At 41.5% G+C, this 16,777-nt stretch overlaps 1 protein-coding gene across 2 annotated transcripts in view; it reads right to left on the bottom strand.

The window, feature by feature from the left end:
* nlgn3a (neuroligin 3a) overlaps window positions 1-16,777 on the bottom strand; it is a 115,725-nt gene that overhangs the window by 81,502 nt on the left and 17,446 nt on the right. The window contains exons 2-4 of one of the 2 annotated variants that reach the window (XM_018675646.2): window positions 11,163-11,882; window positions 9,988-10,047; window positions 944-1,003 (exon numbers count right to left, since the gene is read on the bottom strand). In XM_018675646.2, coding sequence (XP_018531162.1) covers window positions 944-1,003; window positions 9,988-10,047; window positions 11,163-11,634 — 592 coding nt within the window. In that variant the 5' untranslated portion in view covers window positions 11,635-11,882. The remainder of the gene's footprint in view (window positions 1-943; window positions 1,004-9,987; window positions 10,048-11,162; window positions 11,883-16,777) is intronic. The other variant, XM_018675647.2, reaches the window with a different exon arrangement.

Genomic DNA, 16,777 nt, shown 5'->3' with positions numbered 1-16,777 from the left:
AAGTAGGTGAAAGGATATGGCAATTTAGTGAGGCATCTCAGTTTTCCCACCAAATAGAAGATCGATATGCCCTGAACACATGCTAAGATCACAAACAGTTTCTTTACAGACATACAATTCAATCTCATTCACCAGATGCACACATAATTAGCATCTGGAGTATAAATCAAGGGCTTTGCCTTGATTCCCAACATCATGCTTGCATCACCTGCCCTGTAGTGGCAAAGGAAGACAAGGGCGGGGCAATATCAGGGGTTTGATTTAGATTCAGAGACTTAAGCCGTTTCTGTTGCAGCACAAGAATCGTCTCTCATTCTAATCTCGGCAGAGATCCACCCTGAGCCAGGAATATCCCAAGATAAATATGGAAAGTGAACAATGCGATTGCTGAGCAGCAACTTCCCATTTTCTACACCTCTCGCCTCTAATCCTCTCCAGCAGCACTCCTGAACTGCCGCTCCTCATCTAAATCTGCTGGCAGACCTGGTGAACAGTCTGATATTACACTGCTGCTTCACTTTACCTCTGCCATTATCACCACCAATACAGCTGGTGGCCACACCTTAAGAGGGGGGCTCTCCCACTGCTTCTGCCCTTGTAATAACAGTTGCTCCAGTCACTGTGTGAGATATTAAAATGACCCAACCCGGGCTTGGTTATCTAGACAGCTACTAGATCCCATCTGACTCCTAAGCCAAACACTCTACTCATCGTTTGAATTTTGATGCTTAGGAACAGCAGACCTCACATTCGCTCACACATACACACTGTAACGTTTGATCAAACACAGTATTGTTCTACACATTGTAACATGACAGGGGTAATTGATGACTGCATTTGCAATTAGAAAACAAAACGAAATCAAACAAAAAGATCAGAGAACAGTGACATTTTTAGAAAAAAAAAAGAGTCATGCACCATCTTTGTTCACCATGGAAAATACCTTCATCTTCATCACCGTCGTTATCCGACAAATCCTCGCCCTGTTTTTTTGCATGGGCCCCTGTTATTGAAGCAGGGAGAGACATAGAGAGGCACAGGGAAATTCAAAATAGTATGTTTGGCAACACAGAGATGGGAAAAGAGGCAGTTCAATAAAAAGCAGTATTTGAGACCACGTGAATAATAGCAATGTTAATTTAAATACATTATTTCTATATCAACACAGAGAGCCATACAATAATAGAAGACTAACAATTTTAAAATAAAGTACAAAAAAACAAAAAACACTACGCTGAGTTACAAAAAATGTACAAAACCTAATTGTTATCACAGCATATCTGGAGCAGAGTCATACACCACTGGCATTTTCAGAAAAAAACTCAAGCCTAAATGTTTGGTTAACAATAGGTTGAAGGATTTCTGCAGAAAAGAACAGCTACTGTAGACCGTATGATTCGGATTCTTTTTATTTGTATTTTGGAAATGACTTTTGGAGAGAGGTTTTAGTGTTTACTCAAGACCTTAGTGACTTTCTGTTCTTTCTGGAATATGCACCTGACATCAATTTCCAACTTGGGCATCCACTTAAACGCACCATAAAAAGGCAAATAAAAGGATATTAACAGACTATGTGGTTACTGCCAAGCTAAAGAAAATAAAAACCAGGATGCAGAAAATTGTTGAAAGAACTGCAAGCAAAGGCACATGCAGGATTGCAACTTCCCCAGAGGGGGTGAGATCTGAATAAATCACAAGATTGCGTGTATCATGTATACTCAGTGATGTGTGCAGTTACCTTAGTTTGTCTCTTTGGCCTAAACAGTAGGTAATGTGCTGCTGTCCTTGTGCTACATGTTGATATGAGAATCTAGCGCCCTAGGGCAGCTACACACCATGTACAAATATAGTGTACAAGCCCTATCTTGACCTACCACTTGCACCGTGATATTCTTAAGTGGTTAAAGTTTAATATCCATGTATAATCATTTTTTGTTGTCCTAGTAGCAGCAGAGCCTGAAGTCATCAATGCTGGTTAGTGAGCTGGTCTATCCATCAGTCCATCCATTCAATAGCCCATCATCCTCTGACAAGATTTTACAGATATATGGTGTTTTTGGAGAATTTCACAATTTTGGTGATACCTTGACCTTTCATATAGCACCACTGTCAGATCAGATTTTCCTCTTGAGCAATGCTTGATATAGTAAATCCTAATATCTCTGGTGACCTTGGACTTTTCCTTTAGCGAAATCACTAGGCCAGTGTGAACACAAATTAATATCAAGATCTAACGGGCTGATTGTCATGAGATTTACTGAACCATGATTTCAAGATGAGATGTCTAGCACAGTGTTTTATAGCAGAGAGAAGCCTGACCTTTACCTGAAACAAACACCACCTCTGCTAACATCATAAATTATTATTATTATTGTTTTTTTCTTCATGAAGTAAAGCATTAATCTTTTATCTGTTTACCTCGTTATCTACTCACTAAATTGATCATGAGACAAGATACATCAGGATCTGGTTGACTTGCTGCCTTTAGACTGACTTAGACAAGATGACTAAAAGCCTGAGTCCCATTAAACTTCAAATATCTTGATCCAGAGACTCTTTGAATGATCAGAATGTCAGCCTCTACATCCAAATTTTGCTTTGAGATCACAAAGAGTCCTGTTAGGTAGTACTGTTTGGACACAGCAGACAGAGGCAGTATGAACCTCTTTAGCATAGGCGCCGGCTAAACAGCTTTTATTTGAATGAATGCGCCACCGTGTTTGAAAACCTCATCCATTGTTAACTGATAGATGCAGTGTATTGCATAATGTAATAGGCGGAGAGTCATGACATTTACTGAGTACATTCAAGCTCTAAAGTGGAGAAGCCATTTGAATCTGTTGATTCCCCAGCCTGCACTGTAAAATGACCTTGTTCAGTGCGTCCATCGTATTTGTCTTATGGTCTGTGAATAATGCAGTGTATATGCAAACACAATCATATGACTATAACAACTTCAAGCTTAAATGCATAACTTTCATATCATTTTGTTTGGCGATAAGAGGTTATTGGATTGATGTTGATACAGTGGTGGAAACTGTTGTGGAAAGTTGTGTGGAAATGGAGGTGGACCTTCAATTTGTTAGCTATTGGAAAGGGTAAGCAGATAGGCTTTCATTGGCCAATGTAATCAAAATGTATATAAAGATCTAGTTTTTTTTTTGATCCATTAACAACATACAGTACAAAATGTTTTGTTTACCGACATTCTATTGGCCAAATCTGGTCAAAAAATGTATTCATCCATCATGTTTGTATTGGTGGGTAATCTGGTGTTGTCACGTTAGGAGTGTTGTAGTACCTTGTCAGTTTAGTCTGAATTAGTGGGATGTTCCAACTGAAAATAATCCTGATCAAAACAACACAAGGAGGGCTGGTTGTTTCAGGAACCAGTGAGGCAGTGAAAAATTATTCAGCAAGGCCAGTTTGAATAAGAGATGAAAGACTGTATTATCAGATGCCAAAACACTGCACTGTGGTTTATAATAGTTTGAGGAAAGCTTTTTACAGTTCTGGACAGTTAACATGGCCAGAGGATCATTTTGGTGGGAGCCTTCTGTGTTGGCATGGCAAGGATGCCAGCACAGTGATCTCATTGAAGTGAATGAGGGGAACTCCAGTTTTTCATGCAGTGCTAGTACCAGCCTGAAAATGGTCTTTGTTTTATGAGTTTGGCAGGTTTGGCACTTAGAAGCTGAGCAAATTTCATAGCAGCATAGTCGCGAGCATCTTCCTTTACGTCTCTTTCATGTAGAACTAACTGCCAGCACACAAACACAAGGGATTTACCTGCTTCAACAGCTGTCTTTACGGTTTGTTAGTGATTACAGTTATTCTTGCATTCACTGTGCTGTTGACATGGTAAAACAGTGAGGTTATTGAGTGATAGTGCTTCAGACAGGCATAGATTGGATGGCAGGTGTCGACAGGGAAGCTCTGTCACTTTGAATCGTGTTGTCTGTGAGCCTGTGTGTGTGTGTGTGTGTGTGTGTGTCAAACGTTGGATCTATAATAGGAAGCGCAAACATGTGACATCTGCAGTGACTCAGGAAGCGAGCCTATATTTGACCTTGAATCTTTTAAAGTGATGTCGCAGCCAAAGAGTGTGACATTAAAATAAAACTCAGATAAATTGGCAAGTTTCTTTTTGCGTAGCCAGCCTCCTGGAGTCAATATTTGCATCACTTCAAAACAGACGGCATCTAGACTAACAGCTATTATTCATGTTCCTTGACAAGCAAAATAGAGACCTGTCGCATTTATCAAATCAGGTTCAAAGAAACTGCATTTGATGGGCTTACTTGTTACATAAAGGGTATTGAAATTTTTACATTTCAACAGGATGAAATTGCAAACAAAAGGCTGTGTAGTAGTTGGCTGTGGAGTTTTACATGAATAAACCCAAACATGCACACATATGTACACACCCGCACACACACTCACACACACACACACAGATATAGAGTGCTCCCAGTCTCTAGAGACTTCTTGACTGAATCCACAATTCACTCAATACATCGTGGAAAGGCTGAATGTTAACTGCCTTTCCTTTGCTGGAAAAAAGGTTCGCTGACAATAGATGGGCCTTGGAGTTAAATATCAGAAAGGTCAGAATGTGGAAAGGGACTTAGTGAAATGTGAAATGTTGCAGCCTTGACAATTTAGAGCAGTTATATTCAGTCTCTAATCCTCAGGTGGCCATTTTTCTCTTTCAGAGTGCCTAGATCTGTCTCTCTTCCCGTCTTCCTGCTCTCCGCGTCTTTCTCTCTCCGTCTATCTCCATCTCTCTCAATCTGTCTCCCAGTGTAGAGGTTAAGGAACAGCTTGGGAGGGACACATAAGAGAGAATGATGGAGAATGCAGCTAAAAGGTTAAGGAGGCTGTAATCCTGCAGTAAAGGACAGCCAAAACTCACACTGCGCTTCAGCTGTTCCCAAAAAAAAAAATAAATAAATAAAAATAAATAAATAAAAGGCAGCCAAGCTGTCTTTCTGACTGTCTGCACCTTGATAATGGAAAGAGACATGTTTAACTGAGACCACAGGCTTCACACTTGGGTCTCTTACCTTTATTCTTGGTCCCTAATGAACCATTTATTCCCTATATTAAGCGAAAAAGCCTACACTGCACAAATATCTTACAAAAACAATCAAGACTCACCAGGCTTTAAGCTTCTTAAGCATCTGTCAGACACAACAGTTATTTAAATAAGCGGCACCACCCCTGAATATGCATCATTGCTGATTTCAGACTCATTCAAAGCCTTTGGAAGCCAGAACAATGCAGGTATGTAGCCTTTCATAGAACAATTTCAAGAATTGAAATATTTAACACACAGATGCTTTAAAATTTAAACTGACAACAATACACAGAGGTGGTTAAAGGTACCCCTGCGGATTTGTTTCCTGCCACAGTAGTGCCATGGAGCTGTGTTTTTACGAGCGGGTCCCCATTTTTTTTTTTTTTTTTTTTTTTTTGCATCATGCAAGTTCACGAGGACGCACATCTCGCCGTTCTACTGACTCTACATTTGGTGGCAATAAAACATGCAGAAATGTGGCACAGCTCCAGCAAAGGCAGTGAAGATAAAGACTGCAAGCAAGCAGACGCTGATTTAAACAATGCACGTTTTTAAAAAATCAGCTTCGCAGATGTTTTATGGTGAGGGAAATGTGCTCAACGCCTTCACTAGACCTTGAGGACATAAGCAATGCCCTTTGGTGAGAAATACTTAATATAAATATCATTTTTGTTTGTTTGCAAGAAAACTCCACAGGGCAACTTTCAACCTTTTCATCCCTGCCAAATGCACTGACAGGTGTATCATCACAAATGCATGATGTGCTGCAAAGCACTGTTAAAAACCACAGATTCAAAATGATAATGTTTTATAAAGATACCAAGCATGTCAGGCTGAATTTCAGGAAAATGTGTATGAAATGGTGCAGCCATGAAAACATGGGTGTGAATAATTCACTCCACTTTAGGCAAATTTTCAGGGGCTCAAGAGGCTAGGCCTAAACTAACAAGGGATACAAGATGCAACAAACTGTGTTTTCCCCTTTAAATGGGCTTTAGGACTCCACAGGCTGTGTCCTCTATTTCTTTTTAGTTTGGGATAAACAAAGCACAGAACAGAGATATTGAGCCTTGGATTGACTGTGGAAGCTGGACAGCACAGCAGCAGGAGGCCTCTGAATAGAAACTTCCTGCTTAGGTTGCGTCTTGCATTTCAACTCAGTGCGACTGGGCCCGTCACCCAGCCTCTGCTCACTGGGGTCATCAGCTGCCCCAGATATATGATAGCAGAAAATCATAGAAGTCATTTTCTATCAAACAAAGGCAGACATCTGCTCTGTTTTCAAATCGCACAAGCCAATATTTGTTCTTGTCTTCTTGGAAAGTTTTTGCCGTGTCTGCTTGGCGTACAGATTTCCTCGGCAGCACTCAGGGAGTAGCCCCTCCTTCCCTGAGGCAGGGTTGAGTCGGCCAACCAACGGGATTACCATGGTGTGTTACTGTCTGCCGATGGCCCAGACGCAGTCTAACCAGCATTGAGTCTCTTTTGCAGTTTTTGCAGCTCTCTAGCATCTGGAGGTCATCTGGTAAGAGGAAAAAATGTCCAGTGTTTCTGCCGGGGTAGTTAATCTACAGGTTTGGCAACTGATTGGGCTGTTCACTACTGGCACCAGGCTGCGTAACACATGGCAGCCTGCTGCCTGTGAGGGCTGCATAGGAATGATAGTTGAGTGGTTCAAATCAAGCCAAAACGTACAACAGATTTCGCTGCACTTATCTCAAATAGACTCACGATGAGGGACGAATTTAGGAGTCAGGGAGGTTGATCTCGGAGCATCTCTCAGAAGCAGTGTTATTCAGAGAGACCAGTGTGAAGGACTCTGAGGACAGGTTTTACAAGCTGGTTACAAGCAGTGAAAGAGACATGCTGTAAAATCTTGTAGAAAATTATGTGCATATTATATAAACAGGCAGCATGCAGCACAGTGAGTGCACTTCATCGCCAGAACTCTGCTTCAATGAGGATCTCATCAAAAGCATGTGATTTTATGGATCTCTTTTAAAGTTTGTCAATCAATTTAACAATGTAAACCTCTTTTAAAGATGAAGATTGACCTCATCAGGGATTGTCCTCACAAAATTGACCCAACTCAAGCCAATCTAACACTCTGAGGCTGAACAGTGCTTAGCTGTGTCCCTGCACATCATTACCTCTCTCTTCACTCCATTCACTCTGACTCAGAGCAGAGAAAATGACTGAGTGATATAACCAAGGCTCCAATGTCTCTAACTCTGTCACTGCTCTGTGCTATGTGTGTGTGTGTGTGTGTGTGTGCGCACTATAAGGCCACTCCTGAGAGAGTGACAGGGAGAATAGTGGGCATTGGTGCTGATCTTGCACATTAGCTCACCTCCACGTGATCTCGGCCACTACCTGCTCAGACATCTTAGACATGCGGTGCTGCACCAGTCTATCAAAAGAAGGGGCAGCCATTCTCCAAATGATGTTTTATACAGTGTAAACATCAAATTGTTTCTGAACAAAGACCAATGCTCTGTTGAGTTAGCACTGCCAGAATTAGCTGCACAACAACTATGGCTCTGAATAACAACCAACCTTACTGAAAAAAAGGAGCCGCTACTACAACTTTGTCTTGAACCATTTTTGAATGCGTATGTCTTTGATCTTTTGTTAGGGTACTACTCTGCGGTTTAAAGTCTGTGAGGCTTTCGTCATGTTTAACGGAGGAAAATGAACCACATCTTTGAATCAAGTAGTTTCCCTGAACAATGTCCAGTAGGATGCTAACAGCACAGGATGTATAGGAAAGACTTTCTCAGATGTAAGATGAGAATTAATCCTTTAAAACCCATTTCTAAAAACATTTTCTAAATACCACTCCTAACTTGAAGATTATCTTCTATATTTACACATGCTCTACACTTTACATAGCATTACATACTGATCTCTTCCTGTAAAACAAATGAATCTAAAAAGATCACGTGCGATGCATTTTACAGAGGTTCATGAGTAATGTAGTTTTCTTCCTTCATCTGCATCACCATTGCAACAAAGGTGCTTCACATTAGGTAAGAGGGCCATTTACTCTGCTTTCGTCACAACTGCATGCTGTTGCTTGGCAACAATCATACAACCATTTCATCAAGAGTCAAATACAGTACTTTTTTTAAATTACTCACTCTTTCCTCCAGAGGAAGTACATTCATAGTGATAGAAACTGGTATAAAATTGGTGATTGGTATGTTATTAGTACTGAATATGCACAGTGTGTATGACTCTGTTTCATTATACAGTTCTCTGTTTAAAGCTTTGCATTTTTCTAAATATAAAAAATATAACCCCATTAGTATTTACAATGCTATGAAATAGATCTAACTGTGGAAATGACACCAATTAAAATCTTTAATAAGGGAACTGATGAACTGCTAAACTATTTCTCAATTCACTCTGAATTTGTCAAACAAGACTTTAACTTCCTTGTTAGAAACATTTAACCAAAACCAAAGCATACTTCAGAGGTTGCTTTCTACATTGCCTAAGAAGGATAAATTATGCTTCATTTGCACTGCTAATTCAACATAAGCCAAGATTAGCAGAAGCAGTTTAAAAAAGGTGCAATTGAAATAAAAAGAGAGTTTCCAATGAGACTGAAAATTACAACCTTCATGTTTATAGCAACAGAGGAGCTATGCAACAATCACCTCTCTGCACAATAATGTGTCACAAAACCAACATATGAAACTTATGATAAACCATTTTCTCATTACCAAACATGGGGAAGATAATTGAAAAATTCCAAGTGGAAGGGGAATATTAAAGAGATATCTCTGTGTATATTCCACAACTGGGACTAATTCAGAAGCAGAAGTGCCTGGAGGGCCAGTCTGTCTCTCACAAAATTGGTTTACCAAAGCAGAATGTACGAGCACACAGAGTGAGGCCAATAGCTGCCTCCTGCCTCCGTGGAAATCAACAGCAGAGGTCTCCCAGCTGAAACTGAATCTGTACTGCGGAGCGAGATATGCTCAGGATCACAGTCTTAAGGCTACTCTGAAAGTGCTCCAGTGCCTTCAGGCAGGCTTAGAAAATTAGTGCTCTGTTGTTACCAACAGTGAGATTTTAGCTGCTGCTAATGAAATTGGACTGTGTTTCTCCATCGCAGTGTGTTTGAACATTTGCCACATGGATAGATAAAAGCTGTCATGCCAATAAAATACCCCCTCCAACCCCCCTATTTGAACAATTGTGAATAATAAATTCAAGAGAAAGGTGGTCCTCCACTTTTTAGTATAAATTTAATCAACGGCTAAGGCTCTGGCGCTTCCAGGTGTCGTGTTTGACAAATACTTCCAATAAGCTGGTGTCTTAAGTGCTGTCAGAGCAGTCTGAAACATGACTAAAGTTCTTTGCATACCAAGTCAAATTTTATGTTCTAGCATTTCAAAGTAGCACTCATGCCTCTGATTTAATCAACAGTTGTATTTAAATTTAAAATCTTAACTTAATACTTAAACATGAACAAGCCATACAAGAAAATAAAAATAAAAAAATACATGTTATTCTTAGACATCATGATCTATTGCTTTACAAAGCTCCATTATTTATTTAGGGACCTGCATTTTCACTCGACATTCACTCTCCTAGTAAAATCACACCATAGCATGCATGCACACACACACACACACACACACACACACATGCAACACAGCACAACCACTCACTCATCTCTCACACTCATGTCAAGGTTGATCTGAGTCACAAGTCCCACGTTCATCCCAATTAGCACTTTGATTTGGGAGTTGATAGGTGGTGATATTGGCGGCTTTGGGAGGATGCACCCATCACTCTCCTCTCTCTTTCACTCTTTCAATTCCTCTCTTTCGTTCCATGTTGGCTTTTTTCTTTTCTTTTCTTTTCTTTTTTTTTTTTTTTTTGTTTTTACATACCTCCTTTTCTACACATTTTCTTGTTGGGTTTCCTGGCACATTCCTTGGATATTCTTTTGACTGTAAAATGAATGGAAAAACTACAAAATAACAGAGAGCTCTGGAAAAAGATCGCATGTGACATGCAACAACTCAGACTGAGTCAGACCCCCCCACACCCCACCCCCACCCCTGCCCTCCCTTCTTCACCCTCTTCACCCTCCTCCTCCCACCCCACTCCCAGTCATCATCAACAACAAGAACAACAGAGGACCTGTTGAGAAAGTAACTGGGGGTGTTGCTGCAGAAATATTCCAAAATGGTGGAATGAATTTGCTGCATCCTGGGACACAGGAAGCCCATATTCACATGCACTTCTATTTAAGACCCATTACAGCCACACAGAAGGCAGAGAGGCTACAGTTCCAAAGTTTTGCTGTTCATGTCCTAATCTGTAAAGTGGAAGTGTTATTTGACTTTGCCCATTTGATTCTCAGAGCACTTAACATTTCAAGCCCTATTTTCCTGTGTGGGTCTCCTTCAAGTGGTGAAATAATGGGGGCCATTTAAGAGAGTCAACATCAAGAAATCTAAAACTTGTTCAGGACTTTTAGTCATGGTAGAGCCCAATCTGTGTTTGCCTTTTGCACAAAACCTTCTCTTGCGTTCAGCTTTGTGCAAGGACAAACTGGATGAAGCCAGGAGAGTAAAGGGTCTTACATAGGTCAGGCTGATGCCACAGGCCTCTCGTGTACCAGATAGAATATTTCACCAACCCTACAGTAGATCATTCACTTATGAGGCAGGCTACTAATCACTTAATGGCTAAAAATCCCCAGAACAGTCAAGACAGTGAGGGTAGGAAGGTGCACCAAGTATTTCCAATCTGTTTCTTGTATGATTAGATTTCTTTTTCTTTCTTTTTTTTATTCAGTCATATCAATAAGTCATTTAGTCATCAAAAGAGGAACCTCTAACAGTGGCATGGAAGGGGAGAGTTGATGAAAAGACTAAATGAAAGATCAAGTCAAGATGGGAGGTTGAGATGATGGACACGGACACAGCATGCGCCAGACAACAGGTCATGCTCCGCGCAAAATACAGAGGTGACACAAGATTTTAGAGAAGAGACAGAAAGAGAAGGAGGTAGAGACAGAGGAGAGGTTTGGTTCGTCCTGGATACTCGACACACTCACCATCCTCTGTTGGAACATAGATGTTTAAATAAAGACAATCCTCGTGTTGATCCTGTATATACGTGGTAACTATATCCAGGTTGAAGGTGAACCATATTGGCATCATGATCTCTGGCACAGCATTGTGAATATTTTGAGGACAGACAGGAGCAAAATGGGTGGCATTCTTGATCCCTGACCAGGAAGAAGGAGGCTCGGGGGGCATGAAGCGTTTTTCGCCCACTGGGGAGGCGGCATATGGGACCCCCAGATACTGGTCCACCGGCCCCAGAATCTCACTAGGCAGTGGCACCCTCACCCCTCGGAGTTTCCCATACTGTGTGTTCACAGTGGGGTGGTAGTTCTGACCTCTCACGGCCGCGAAGCACCAACAAAAACTTAATACCCACAAGGACACCCTGAAATTGGTGCAACTGTGGGCACCTTTCCAGTTCTGCGAGGGGAGACAACTTCTCCTTGGAGAAAACCACATGGTCCTTGTGAGCGAGTGCAACTGCAAGTGACCAACATACAAGCCGGGGCGGCCCCCCCCCCTCAGCGAAACACACAGGCTTCCCGCTCAGCCCTGCAGTCCAGCCACCTGAGGGACAGTCATCAGCTGTGATACTGGAGCCCGCCGGCTTACAGGCGAGGAGAAACGGTCACAGTTATGCAGTTCCTCTCCGCAGCAAGGTCCTTATTCAATGTCCTCTTTCTGCTCGTCAGATCTTCTAGCCCGTGCTGCAACACAAGAAGACAGGAAAATTAATGACAGTTCCCTGACAGCACACCAGTTTACTTCCATTTTTAGTCCGTCATTTTTATTGACTTGTGGAGTCCTTTTCTGACATGACATAAAGCAGCCCACATAAACATGACAGAGCTCTTAGTGCTATCATCAATCCACATAATCAAGAACCTGCCTTTGACTTGGATATTGCAATTAACTGTTGGACAACTTGTCAAGATGTGCCTAATAATGCTAATAGGACAATTGAAATGTGAAAGGCATCAACTGTCAGGTGGGTAATTACTCTCCAACGTTAAATTAATAAATAAATTAATAATGGCATTTGCTAAAACAGCAGCAAGAGTCATACACAGGAACATAATAACATGATAAAAGTTTAATGTCCTGCTTAATGTCATACAGCATCTTCCTTTGCAAGAGATATGAACAAAGAATTTAAATTTCAATTCTGTTGTTTGCGCTTACAAGAGATCACTTGTTTGGGGGGATGAACACAAGAAGGGGCAGAGGATGATGTAGTTACAGGCAGCTCCAGTGCCAGTGCTGCAAATGCTAATCAGCAGTCCCAGGGTGAGCCAGTGGCACCAGCAACAACACCTTCCCACACTGCCTGATCAATTTTCAATTTCTGTGGCTTAGGGTCCCCCTCAGCCTTGTGCGCCTACTGCAGAGTTCGTTCTAATAACAATGGAGAAGAAAAGCCAGCATTTAGAGGAGGATATTGCAATCCAAAATGACTGTGTAAATGATTTATAATGTATCAGCAGCCATTGGAGGGCCACTAACCACTGAGAGAAAGCAATCCTGATTTTCCTGGAGGTGCTGTTATCGCTAGGCAGCTATTCCCATCTGCTACAGTGGTGGATCAGTGGAAAGCCTGCCAATGGAAGCCAGACATGTACTCGGAAGCCCTCGCTTCATATAAAAAAAACACGTACATACATTTTGTAAATACTGCAATATGAGCCCACCTTTGCCAATACATGTGTAAATGGGAACATGTGCAGTGGACAATTCTGCTCAGGGACTCTGGCATGCTGAGCACCTGCTAAGTGATAATACATGAAAAGCCATCCATATCCAATCTGGGGACTAAAAGGCATGCATTGCTGGGGGCCAAGGGCTGGCAAAGGCTTCAAAATGCTAGAAAAGTCACTCTGACAAAGTCCCTTCCTTGCTCACCAGGATCCCTTTAGCATAGACAGGAAACTTAGCACACATTACTGCCATATACTCTTATAACGAACAATAGTATTTCATTTCATTTCTGATTTTATAAAAGACGAGTACATAGCACTCACAAATGTGTTACTCACTTGAATCTATATGGACCTTAATCTATAAGAATCCATGCAGCTCAACAAGAAAACACCCACAGACACAAAACACAACCAGTAATACAATATACTCATCACAAACTACCTCACTTTAATACTACAGCCCTGCACTGTATATTACTATCATGAAGGCTATAATGTTCAGTTTACTTGAAACTGGTAGGCACTGATTCAACTTTATACTCTTTTTAGAGAATGTGGTTTGTGATGCTGTTGAACTGTATTGTGTTATACTCCCCACCTTATTCATACCACCCCCTTTATAATGCTGTATATCAGTTATCAATTATTATTATCATTATTATTATTATTATATTTAGCAAAAACTGACCTAACCTTGATAAAGGCAGGATATGTTGCAAAACTGTGGTATTGGACTGCATTAATTTTAACTGGGTGATTGTAAAAGAACCATTAAAATCTAATAAAAAGGCACCTGATTGCCCACATCCTTCACAAAAAACAGTTACAACTTGAATTCAAATTGACCACATTTATGATCCATTATGAGTTCTGTGGGTGAAGAGTTCTGCAAATTGATCCCCTGAGCAGAGAAAGATGTCTGTCCGAAAGGAGGTTTTCAAAAGGGCACCTTACAGTTCCCAGTAGACACTGATGCACAGACACATGATTTTCCATTTCTATTTTAACTGGAGTTATTTCTGTTTAGATCTGTGCACACGGCAGCAGAATAAATGTGAAAACACTAATTCTACTCGAGATAAAATACATCAGGTCAAACTTTTTAATCAGGACATAGCAAGGACATAGGACAGTGTGATGGAGTGTGTGTGTTTAGAGGACACACAGCACAGAGGACTTCATCAGTCTCCCCTCCAACACCATCTCAGAGGTCCTCTCTGCTTTGATCTCTCTACCTGCTGAAGCGCTGCCAAGGGAGGAACAGAGAGAGAGATTGCATGAGTTCTCCCTCATCATCCCAGAAATATTGATCGTCTCATCACCGTGGCCTTGCAGCCCGTAATAAATACAACTGGGGCGATGGAGGCAGGGAGGGGAGGAGAGGAGGAGGAGGAGGGGGCGGTGGGGGGAGGGAGCGTGGTATGGGTGCTGTGCTGACTCTAAGGGAGGTTATTAGCCCTTAATGCAAGACGGCACTCCACCAAGTACACGCTGTTAAACACCCTCCTACCCAATTCTCTGGTCCCTGATTAATAGGACATGTTAAATTCCGGATGTCCAATCCCTATTCATCATTATTCAAAAGCACCCCCAATGGTACAACATGTGAGTTGCCCCCATACAAATCCCATATTTAGAAGGAAATACACAGACTTTGTTCCTCTTCATTTTGGTCCGAGCCCACAGCCGTGTACACTTACTGTAGAAGACCCTTTGTTCTCCTACAGCAGAGAGATCTCTGCATCGCAATAAAAGTCTGAGCACAGAGCCAAATGTACTCCTACGCCCCGACATCCCTTAGAGAGACGCTGAATGGACTCTGATAAAAAAGGAACCAATAAGAGTTCTGAGTAGATGGGGCTTCTGACTGTCCCCGCTCTGTTATTATAGTAGCCAGTCTGCAACAAAGGCATTCACAAAGCTGCATTAGTCCTCTAGAACATCTAACTTCAAATGAAGTGAGCCATCCTGACCTGAAAGAGTGCAATCACTGATTACAAATGCTTCTAGTGCTGTTACATTATAACCAAGGCTGAACGTGCCATTATAGAAATGATAAGAGACAGGCAACAAGACAGGAACCAGAAGACAGAAACCTATGTACTCAGGCGGTTACCTCAGCTGAACTCATTAAAATGTGAGAGGCAAATACAAGAAGTTAATTTAGTGTCTTCGCCTTCCATTTGTGCTCCAGCAAGACACCAATCTACATGTGTGAAGGCTCCATTTTGAGACAAGCTACACTTATGGTAGGCTTGCTCTCTGGCCTTTGTGTCAATAATGTGGAAAATATATGTGTAAATTGTCTGTTTACACATGTTTATTTCTGATTGGCAAACATGGATTTCAACACACAGCAAAATCAATAATGAATGTACACACACATACTGCACGTCTCCCCATGCAGGCACACTCTTTATATAAGCTCCTGGGCTTGACGAACAACAGCATGCCATATTAAATCAAGGAGATTGGCATGTTTCAGAAACAACATTCACAAAATGTCAAAACCAAACTGCAGCTTCATAAGGCTCCTGCTGGGAACCAGTGCCACTATAACAGTGAGGGATGAGGGCCCACTCTTCCATTCCTTTGCCTTTTCCGTCAGAGTCGGAGCCTGTGCAGTCATTATTACTTAGGAGATTTGGCATTAAATCAAGGACAAAGACGCAGTACATTCTGACTGCTAATCACCACGGTGATGCTGACATATTTTTAAAGAAGCAAAAGGGAGATGGTGAGGAATGACGGCACTGCTGCTGTGGCTGCCTGCTAAGCTGTGTCTCCACCCCTTCTCCTGGCTGCCGGATAAAGGCTGCCATGAGTATCATTATCAGCCAAACGGCCAAGGAAACATGGAGGGGTGAGCTTGGCAGGCCAAATAAAGACAGATTCCAGGTGAGCACATGTTGAGATGGATACTGTGTCTGCACAGCAAATAAATAATGACCATTCTGCTAACTGCTGACGGTGCTTGAAACAACTGTTTGCTCTTCGTGACTAAAATGATAGGGACAGATTTGATCTAGAAGTCCTAAAGCTGAAAGTCGAGGCAGTGGGCCTGTTCCTACATCTATATTGCCTCTCATTCTCTTGACTGGGTGTGCACGCCTCTGAATGTCAGATACAGTTAAGGCAGTAATACGATATGTGCAACAATATGTGGGGGCACAGGGATATTAATCAAAGCTAACTGACTCAATTAGATGGAAAAATACTGAGGAGCTTACATTTAAAAAATGATAAATAAAGAAATTTCCCCAACAGTTCATCATCCAAACTCCTATTGATCCACTGCAGAGTCCCACTAGACACTTCTACTGAAAAAACTCAAAGTAGCTAATCACTCAAGTAGCCCACAGGGATTCTTTGAGAAACCGCAGGGGCAAGTATTGGGTCCGTCTCTAATCTAGCTGTATGTAAACACATTAAGGCTTTACACATGGCATACTCATTATCCAAGCTCCCACAGATGCCGTTTGCAGGGTGGGATCTGTTCTCTTGACGAAGTGTTTGGTGTGTAATTTCTATCACCCTGCCAGCACAGCTCCAAACTGCTGTTAACCAAAGAGCAACAAGATGATGAGGGTGTCTGTCTTCAGAATTGGCCAAATCATTGGCCAAAAACAAGGCCAGATATAATTGATGATTTTGTTTATATTACACATTTTACATTATCCATTACAATATTTCCTACTGGATGTCTATGATGTTACATTATTGGAGTTCTCAACCATATAGTAGCATTATACATGAATATATTATGAATTTTGGAGAATTGCTAACCTAAGGATAGCGCTCTCTGTCTGTCTGTTGGCCTGTTGGTCAGTCTGGATTGGTATATCTTAACAACCACTGGATGGATTGCCATGAAATTTTGTCCAGCCATTAATTTTCCTTGACTT

Source organism: Lates calcarifer, linkage group LG8 (genome assembly GCF_001640805.2).
Source record: "Lates calcarifer isolate ASB-BC8 linkage group LG8, TLL_Latcal_v3, whole genome shotgun sequence".
NCBI lineage: Eukaryota > Metazoa > Chordata > Actinopteri > Centropomidae > Lates > Lates calcarifer.
This window is presented reverse-complemented; position numbering and strand designations above follow the sequence as displayed.